The sequence below is a fragment of the Penaeus chinensis genome, chromosome 37 (assembly GCF_019202785.1).
Source record: "Penaeus chinensis breed Huanghai No. 1 chromosome 37, ASM1920278v2, whole genome shotgun sequence".
Classification (NCBI taxonomy): domain Eukaryota; kingdom Metazoa; phylum Arthropoda; class Malacostraca; order Decapoda; family Penaeidae; genus Penaeus; species Penaeus chinensis.
The window spans coordinates 14,473,674-14,483,673 of record NC_061855.1 but is presented as its reverse complement, the minus strand read 5'-3'; the positions used below and the strand labels follow the sequence as shown (position 1 = coordinate 14,483,673).

Here is a 10,000-nt window from a genome sequence, read left to right as displayed (position 1 = left end):
TGTTTTTAAAAGTGCTCCCAAACAGACATTTCACAAATCAGTATTCTGTAGAATTACTTCTGGTATTCTTAAGGTGTTTCATGTTCACATCTTTAAAGTTCCATCATGTCTGATTGTACTGACCAACTGATCTAAAATTTTAGCATCCACCATATTCAGAGTAATTGTTAATGTATATTTGATACATCTGGAAATTCTCTGACCTACACTTACATTTCTGTCACATGTAAATACTATAATATACAAAGCATTTTTAATTAAAAGATTATTTCCCCTGTTTAGTTATCACTGTAATCATTACTTCCTTTATGACCATCAGCAAAAAGGAGATTTAAGTCTTTACAAATAAAAACAATCAATTCCATCATGGTTATTATAGCAATATCCCTCTAAATCACTTGTCAATAAAACCATATTAAACCTAACCAATCATAAGAGATTGATACCCTGGCTTCTACTCACTGTAGCTGTGGGACAATTCCAGGATCAGCTGAGTGTGGGGTCATAGGGGTCATGGGCCCTCCTATGGGTGTGGAAGGTCCTGTGGCTGAACCGAACATTCCAGCCCCAACCTGGGAACCTCCACCCACAGCTGGAGACATCATGCTCTGTTGAGAGTGAGAGTAATAGGTATAACAGTGCACACCGGGTATGTATATATATATTCGCTAAGAGGGAGAGCAACTGTGTGAAGTTATGATATAGCAATATTGTGTGATATATATAGTTTTACATTAAATGTATGAAGCAAAGACTCATTTGTACTTGAAATGAATATAAAAATAAAAGAGAGAGAGAAAGAAAAATACTATTACTACTACTGCCATTGATAACAGTAATAATAACAACTACTAATAACAATGATGGTAATAATAATAAATTTGTCAATGTAGATTTAAGAAATAAGACACAAACTAACTGGTGTCTGTGGCTGCATTAAGGTGTGTGGTGTGAACCCACTGCCAAAGGTCTGTGGCTGCTGCCCCATCTGCTGCCCCTGCTGCTGTTGCTGCTGCTGTTGGCTATGTTGCTGTGCAGACTGCTGTTGTTGTTGCTGCTGGGCCGCTGGGAGGATCATCTCCTCTTCCTGTGAATGCTGCAACGGCGTCCCAATGCTGGGGATGCTGAACCCCGGGGAAGGCAGCATGTGATCCATGCTTGCGTTTGTGGTTCACCGGCCTTGGGAGGAAACAAAAACTGACATCAATTCATATTATTCAAAATGACATTTATTAGATTTAATTAAAAGATGCACCGAACAAAGATACATTTATGGATATAGTCAAACATATTACATTATTAAAGGTAGATAATAGAAAAAACATTTCCATTCCTCAAAAGTTCCAAAACAAAATGATCGATTTAACCCAACCACCATGGATTTATGTTCTGTGCCCTGTAGTTTTTTGTGAATTTTGTTACATACAGATGGCTCCACATGTGCTCAGCTGGCAAGGAGTCTATTAGTAGGCTCTAGTGACCGATGGTTTGGGAAAATGTGTTTTTGTTTTTGATACAATTGATATCAATACTGTTATTATTGTTATTAATGTTATGATTATTAAATTATTATTAAAATCTTGGTAACATTTGAGAGAATGAAATAATACAAACGACCCTTTCGAAACAGGTGAGGCAGGTAGGACTTATAACCAACTCCTTGATGATTAAGCACTTGTTGAGCCATCTATGTGTAAATACAATAAATAAACTTATATTACAATGGGCAAAGTGTGTATTCTTGCCATCCGTGCTGACTGGGTTATTATATTGGTAAAAAGTATGTGCATATTACCAAGTAATTTTTCTTTGTTTTGTTACAGGAACAAAGTATTTTGGCAAGTTTGAATATGCTGTGACTCAGGTGATTGCTTTGGCCTCCATGTCTGTCTGCATTTCAGCAAAGGTCATCAAACCTCTATTACGTATTCTGGCATGACAGATCATGCACACCTCCTTTGCAATTTATCCACAAATAAGAAACCAGTCTATGCTCCATTTTGCCAGAATACAGGTTGTGGAAGTTTGTTGGCCTTTATCAGAGCCCAGAACATACAGAGGCTGAAGCGAATAGATGGTCGTAGCTTTCCAAAACCACAGCTTTTGTTCACTTGCTTTGAATTAGACATTATTCTTAACCCAGTCACGATGGACATGACATGTACACACATGCTATGCCCACTGTGAGTACTTATTTGATTGTTTTAACACATAGATGGCTACACTTGTACTAAGTCACCAATGAGCCAGTTATGTACTGCCTGTCTCGCCTGTTTACTCTTTTCTTTGATTTACGAAAATATTTACTTGTTACTAATGTTTATAACATTATAGTAATTATAATGTTTATAATAAAAATAACACTATTGATATTCATAGCACTAGTAAAAAATATGTTTTTCCTGCCAATTCAAATCACGTAAGGTCACAAGTTCTACTAACTGACTCCTTTGTGACTAAGCACTAGCAGAGCCATCTATGCGCAGAAACATTTCACAAAAATATAGAAAATGAGCACAGCATTTTCCCTATTTTTTATTAATTTCCCCGGCAGCATTGGGTTAAATGTCCAAAATAGGGCCATGCAAACACCACTGCAGTGCCACCTCACCCTCGTTTGCCACATCCCCTTCTCGCACTTTGATTCACTCGCCTATACTACCATGTGATTACCTAACATTGACAGAAGAAGCATGAGTTTGACAAAAACAAGTAAACTGTTGGTAAACATGGGACCAAAATCTTGAGACCCCCCCCTTTTCTATGCTCTAGAGATTAATGGCAACAAGCCGACTTTGAGCGTGGGAGTTTGCTATATCAAGCCGAACGCCCGGCTCGTAGTGCTTTGGCACGTCGCTGAGGCATACAGCCACACTCCACAGATCGAGTGGTTTGATATGACGCCGCAAGGCGTGGCCCAGCAGAAATGGGTTAAGATAACTCTATACATATTAGACTGATAGTAATAAGACGTACCATGCAAAAATGTGAGGCTACTATGATTTTATTTACATTTTTTCCTCAGATAAAATATATTCTACTACTAAGTACAAGGAAGCTCAAAGTCTACATGAAATATTCTAATAGGGAAATAAATAACAAGTAGGTATTTGATTACCATGCTATAATGAATACTTTGGCAAATGTTTGCAACATGGCCACATGTGTCAGAAACTAAGGTGAGTGAACTGCATCCTAAATGCACAAACTACACAAAGATAACCTCATGAACCAATATCAGTCCTAACCTGAGGGTATTGCCAAAACTGACTGCTTTATTTCCCTAGTTGGTGCATACTTTAAACCTGTAAATCCTGAGTGACCTTATCTAATCCTTCTAGAAAAACTCATATTTTGCATTCAATTTTGATTCAAATGAGCTGAAACTTGCTAGTTAACATCTACTTAGTATACCTGACATGCTCGAAAATCACATGGAAATCCACCAGCATTTCAGATAGTCCAGGCAACAGCCTCAAGAAAATATACATAATGTAATACCCTTACATCTATTATGGTTTACATTATAACCTTGATTAAATAAAGAAGGCTTTCCACTTTATAATACTTATGATTTTGATTTACTTACATTAAATGAGAGAAATACTGGAAAATTAGCGTGTTCTATCAAGTAGGCCTACCGTATACGCTCCGAGGAATATTGGGGATTTCGATATTGCTCAAAATCTCGCCCAGAAACATTAGTAACGTTCGCCCAACAGAACATTAAACCAGAATACTAAAAAAATAACAGAAGGCCGGGTACTTGTCAAAAATTATGATATATTTGGTAGGTAATCCCAAATCAGTTTTCTTATCGAAGGAAAATGAACTTTCTTAGTATTTCCGTATTATCTCCTTCCATCTACATCACCCTACATCTCCTTCTGAAGAAGAAGTAAAAAAGAATTGCTGAAATAAGCTGTAAATTCACCTTAAACGAATAAAATGTGAGTCGCTGTCTACACGGTAAACTCAGCGTTTTGAGCCGATGTAAACAAACACGAAGTTCACTGTTGGACTAAAACTTTCTTTTTAATTTACTAGTATGTATTTTGTATGTTGTTGTTTTTGTTTTGGGTTTTAAATATATGTGGGTCTTTAATGTGATTAAATAATTAAATTTTTCTTATGGAAAAAAAATCGAAAAGGATATTTTTCCTGTAGTAAAAAATAAACAAAATCTGCTATAATGGTATGTTATTTCACATTAAGTTTTTTGTGGATTGTATTACACTTAAAATTTAGATTCAAATTGCTCTACCCTTTCTAAGAAAAAAATCCTCGTTCAATGGTCCTTTTACATACGCGAACACATATCACTTCATTAGCACATACAATATGTATTCGTATAAAAACTACATAAGAAAAATAAAAAAAATATTCTACTTAAGATATTTCATGCAAAAGGCACGGAATCCTTTCACAATCTCGCAAATTTAAACGAAGGATCCTTAGTACTACCAAGGTCCGCCATCTTGGACCGAAGAGGCAACCGCGGGTAATTTTGATATAACGACGATTCAAAACCGTATTCTGTATTGGGGGTTTTCTCCCTCGTCGCTACATCTACTTTGGTCACAAAAACCGGTAAGTAATGACAAGAAAAAGTTATATAAAGAGAAGAGTTAGAAAGGTTGGAGAAAGAAGAAAGATGAGAATAACCAAAAGGGCGTAGTATCTGGTATGTGTTTTGTTTTTGTTTTTTGTTTTGCTTTTCGTCTAAGGGAAGGAGTACGATATACACATAAAACTGTTTATTTCCACATGTTTCCGAGTTTTCATTCGCCACGGTCAGTCCTCCGAAATTACGTTAGAGCAGAACGAGAAAATCTTCACCAGTGATTTGAAATTGACATCCGAACGGCCGAGTGTCTTTCGTAGCCGGCAGCCGGTCAGCCATTTCTAATCTCCTCAACAGTTGACAGCGGACTCTGATCATCGTCTTTTTACAGAGCAGACGTTATTCATGCACATATTTCACCCTGATAATGTATGGAATGTGGTGCATGTCATAGTAAAATGGTTTCAGTTTATATGTGACAGCAAATGTAATAGTTGATTGCTCATCATCTGTAGTGTCTGAAGTTGATTATCTGTTGATGAATTGGGTATTTTTTATAGAAACTGCAGGTTGGTAATACTAATGAATTAGGTATTGTAAAATGGCAAATCCTTGTGAGATCCAGTTGCCCTCTACTGCAAGATGCAAATTTGGTAGATTTGCCCCACAGCCTAGGAGGGAAAAAAAAAATCTTTTGGGTCTTGAAAACAGAAACTTCCTTGCGTGGTTCAAGCCATCCGCTGTGGTTTTGTTTTATAAATTTTGTTCAGATGAGTGCTAGGTCGCCAAGGAGTCGGTTTTGAGGCCTGCTTGATTTTACCGGTTTATCCCATTTTTTAAATTCTTTTTATTTTTTTGAAATTCTTATTACTAGAATTATTAGTACTGTTGCAAAAGTAACGATGGTGATAATCCTAGCATAGTTAGTGATAACAAAAATCAGAGATTAAAAACATTTGTATAGGCTTCATTATTACACTGGATAAACGTGCCTCAGTTATTTAATGCCAGATATTGATAGAACACATTAGTCTAAGATTTTCCATCTCTATAATCATTTGTCAGAAATGCATATTAATGACATTGTTTATTTTTAAGAATCCCAAGTTTCCTAAGTGGGGGGGGGGGGGCTCAGAGTTATGATATTTGGTTTGGAATTAGGTCTGGTTTGGTCATTTTGTCTGAGAACTGTTAACATTTAGCTACATTATTAATAAGATAGGGAGTCTGCACACTGTTGTCCGTCCCTGTCCCCCTTGTAGTGGAGTGTTGTAGGAGTGTTGCATGACTATAAAAAATGATAATTAGGAAATGATAATTAGGTAAGGGGGAAATGGAGAATTTCAGAATGAGTTGCACCATTGATACGTATGTGCCAAATGTTAATGGAAAAGAAAACTCATAGATTGATGTGTTCTAGTGATCCTTAGCCTCTGGGAAAAATATGTGTTCACTGTATTATTGTTTTGTGAAATGTCTCTGCACATATATGGTTCTGCAAGTGCTTAGACACAAAGGAGTCAGTTAGTAGATCTTCTGACATCTCCTGATTTCACCTTTCCTTGAGTTTGCAGGAAAAACACTTTCTAATATTGATGCTTTTTTAACAAAATTACATCAGTTTTATTGATGTTACTGACAGCAACATTAGATACCAAAAAAATATTTTTGAAAATCAAGGAAAACAGTTAACAGGTGTGGCTATCGATGTGTAAAAACAATCAAGAAGTTTAAATCACAGTGGGCATGGCATGTATGTACATGCCATCCTCTGCAACTTTGGATAAATATGAATTATAGTAATTGTGGTAGGTGATTGACTGTTGCTGATGTAACTGTAGTGAATGCTTCATTTCTCATATTTATTGGTAAACATATTTTCATGGTAGTCATGGTTCTGTTTAATGGTTTCCCCCATGTAAAATGAAAATATTATTGCTGTTCAACTACCCCTCACTCCTCTCTGTCTCTCTCATGAATGTTTAGTGGGAAGTTCAAGGAAAAGGTTTTGCCATCATATGAAAACTTGAGATTTGCACTAGATCTCGAGTTTATTGGTCTGTTACATACTACATCACATTATTTGTAATAAAAGCAGAGATTGAGGTACTTCATCTTTTGTCTATTGACAAAGGGTTATTCTTATGTCCTAGACTACCGGGATTAAGAGTTGAGAGATAAATAAACCTGAAAATCTAGCATTTGCCGCAATTATATAAGCAACAGCCTTGTTACTTGCAAGTCTAGGTTAGATTTCATGTGGATGATAATTATGGTAACAGGAATAATTTCCTTGTCACATGAAGATTCAAGGACTAGGGTAAATGCATAAGAACAGTTAAGCCTTGTAATTGACTCCTTGGTAGGCTCACTTCACTTTTTGGAGATTGTTTTTCTAGTTACTAAAACATTTCTTTCACTTTGCAAAGTCCTTGTTTCAAGGATAAGTCCGATATGCGAAGCTGAGCTTCGCCCGGGCTATGCCAATGAGGGGAGCCCGGCCTGTGTCAACTAATGTCGACTCGCTAACGTGTATCAGCTGGTGCTGACTCGGCTTTTGTCCTTACCCGCCGTGGTGTCCAGCCACAGCAGTAACCTCCAGGCGACTATTGCAACTTCTCGCGCCTGGTCGGGGCGCGAACCGCCGACCCCTCGGATGAGAGGCAGGCACGTTACCACTGTACTAGCCCGGAGGCTTCCTTGTTTCAAGGTTTACTGTTATTGGCAGTAATTAACCCCTTGGATCTGGGTGGTTTGCTGCCCACACATGGCCCAAAATCTTTCATGGTTGTGTGGCTTGTAGGCCAGTAGCACATCAACATGAGCACGTGTGCAGTGTCAAGACCCCTTACCTCCCTTTTGCCATGTTATATCTATTTCTGTTTTCTGTAATACAGCCTGTGCCGCAAGTCATGGGTTGGCAAAAATAGGATCCTGAGCATGGCAATAAGTGTCCTCCTTGAAGCCTGTAATCTTCGAGTTATAGCTCATAGATGGTACATTCTACACTCATTTACTGATAGGAATGATACAAGAGCCCCTTCCTAAAAGCTCAACAAGTCTTCTCATCCTCCAAGAGCTTTGTGCTCTCATGACAAGTCATTCCCATCACCCTGGCCTTCAGCAGAATTTCTTATGACAGCAAGTTCCTGTCACCCCAGCCCTCAGGCAAGTTATCTTACCTGCCTTTCAAACCAGTTTTTTTCATGATGAGATGGTCACATCTTCCAGTTCCAAGGGGTAAAGGGATGCAGCATCAAGCAGTCATGTGGCCTCTGTATCTTTGGCACTTTGACAAATGCCCAAAAAATCTCCATTGTATACTCTGGCACGAGAGAGCTTTTAGATCTCATTGTCATCATTGTAATTGGTCAGCATTAACTGTGTGGCACTGCAGTAGCAACCTTGTCTAGCAATCCTGCTCCATTCAAATCCCTCGCTGCCAGTGGATGGTAGCCTTGGCCATCCTTTGCAGACGGGGTAATTTAGAAGCAAAATAAAACGGCATGTCACACCAAGAATATCCATTGTAACAAATGGAATAAAGCTAAATTATGAGCATAATTATTATTATTATTATAAATGGACAGTACATGTCATATGGAATGACAGCACCAGTTTTCTAAGTATTGATGACAAATTATATGATGGGAACTTCCAGTTTAGATTCACAAAAACAAACTACAGACCTAATATTGATCATGACAGCAATAATTGTCTACAAAGGCCACATTGATGCTGATGAATTTGCTGACAATGAGCTGCTTTCAATGTCTACAGTTTGGATATGTTCCTGTGAAACCAACTGTAATGATGATTTTGGCCTTAATGACTGGGGGGGGGGAGTGGAACATACCAGGGAAATTGTGGGATAAGCATAAAAATGTATAAACAACAGTAAAGTCTTTTAAATAGTGAACCCTACAATATTGCTGTGGCCTTTGCACCTACGGCTCTCCAGGAAAAGCAAGCAAACTACCACATGTTTGACCAAGAAAGGCTTGGGCAATTCACTCAACAATAGATTATAGGCCAATACTGCCAGTATGAAATCTGGACTCTATACATCAAATGCAATACCCAATTAGTTAGTATTATCAATGAGCAGCTTACTGCATAGAATTACAGTGATTGATTAATTAGTTATCAATTTGTTGTTTTTATTGTTTTATACTTCATAAAGTTGATTACATGGTTACTGTATTTGATGGATTAACAATCAGAGCAGGTTATCACCAAATCATTGTTGCAGATAAACACAAACAGCAATAGAATTCATCTTGAGTGAGAGAAAAATAAAAGACAAGGATAATGGAGGACTATCTGGAAATCTCGCTGAAGGTCAGTTGTTTGATATTTTCTCCATCTTTATTATGCAAAAGCAAAGAGGAAAGTTCAGTGGGAGCAAAACATTAGTAAGATTCTTGAGATTGCAAAAAGACTTTAAAACTAATGCATTAATTATGATCATGTTAAGATACATGTTTATACAATACCAGACACTTGCTGACTTGCCATTCCTTGTACCAGGAAGAGATCTCATCTTGTGACAGTGATGGAGTGAGCAGCTCAAACAGGGATGAGGATGAGGAGGAAGAGTATGAGGAGCAGCAGGCAGGGGAGTGCTTTGAGGAGGAGCCAGGGAGTGAGGATGCCTTTTTCCAGGTGGGCAAACGCTTTGATACTCTGGAGGAGCTGGAGGAGGCACAACAGCAGTACCAGTATGCCAACTACTGTGAACTTTGGAAGCGGGATGTGCGCACGCTGGAGTCAGCCAAGAAGCGTGCGCCCAAACGAGTCAACATGGCCAAGACGGCACTCAGGTACTACTCGGTAAAGCTCTCATGCAAATTTGGTGGGAAAGCACCAGTGCAGAGGACTGACAAGAAGCGCTCATCTTGTTCTTTCCGCCAAGGCTGCCCCTTTGAGGTCTATCTGCGTCTTTCTCCAGATGGCAATGCTCTTGAGGTCCTCAATGTCAATGACATCCACAACCATGCACTCACCCGGGATGCCTTCCGTCCCCAGCCGCAACCCCACATCACAGAAGCTGAGCGGTATGCCCGTGCCTTGCGCACTGCCCTCAGCTTGGCCTCCAGTGCATGTGCTGGAGGAATGAAGCTCTTCAGCATTAGACTTAGCCAGATGAATGGCCTCTTGCGCCAGTGGAGGAGCAATGATGGCCACTGTGGTCAGGCCAGCAGGGAGGCTGATGAGGTCCTAGACCACTTCCTCACCCGCTTAGGGGACAAGGAAATTAAAGATGCACTGCATATATCCAGCAAAAGGATAAAGTTGAAAGTTCAAAGGTCAAATAATGGTAGGGAGGGAGAGAGTGGATACACAACAGAAGAGTCTGTGATAAAGACCAAGACAAATGAGAAAGTGACTGACAAGCAACCAGACAGTAGAGTTGTGACCAGAATAAGTAAGAGA

General features: G+C 38.8%; 3 protein-coding genes across 3 annotated transcripts in view; 2 read left to right on the top strand and 1 right to left on the bottom strand.

The window, feature by feature from the left end:
* The window catches only part of LOC125045445 (TATA-box-binding protein-like), a 7,254-nt gene extending 3,181 nt beyond the window's left edge, over positions 1-4,073 (bottom strand). The window contains exons 1-3 of the mRNA XM_047642698.1: positions 3,935-4,073; positions 920-1,179; positions 463-608 (exon numbers count right to left, since the gene is read on the bottom strand). Coding sequence (XP_047498654.1) covers positions 463-608; positions 920-1,156 — 383 coding nt within the window. The 5' untranslated portion in view covers positions 1,157-1,179; positions 3,935-4,073. The remainder of the gene's footprint in view (positions 1-462; positions 609-919; positions 1,180-3,934) is intronic.
* Positions 4,074-4,449: 376 nt separating this feature from the next.
* The window catches only part of LOC125045513 (autophagy-related protein 23-like), a 14,400-nt gene continuing 8,849 nt past the window's right edge, over positions 4,450-10,000 (top strand). Inside the window, exon 1 of the mRNA XM_047642807.1 lies at positions 4,450-4,590. The gene's annotated coding sequence lies outside the window, so the exon portion shown is untranslated. The remainder of the gene's footprint in view (positions 4,591-10,000) is intronic.
* The window catches only part of LOC125045514, a 6,401-nt gene continuing 1,055 nt past the window's right edge, over positions 4,655-10,000 (top strand). Inside the window, exons 1-3 of the mRNA XM_047642809.1 lie at positions 4,655-4,993; positions 8,817-8,905; positions 9,095-10,000. The exon at positions 9,095-10,000 is cut by the window's right edge and continues 1,055 nt beyond it. Coding sequence (XP_047498765.1) covers positions 8,876-8,905; positions 9,095-10,000 — 936 coding nt within the window. The 5' untranslated portion in view covers positions 4,655-4,993; positions 8,817-8,875. The remainder of the gene's footprint in view (positions 4,994-8,816; positions 8,906-9,094) is intronic.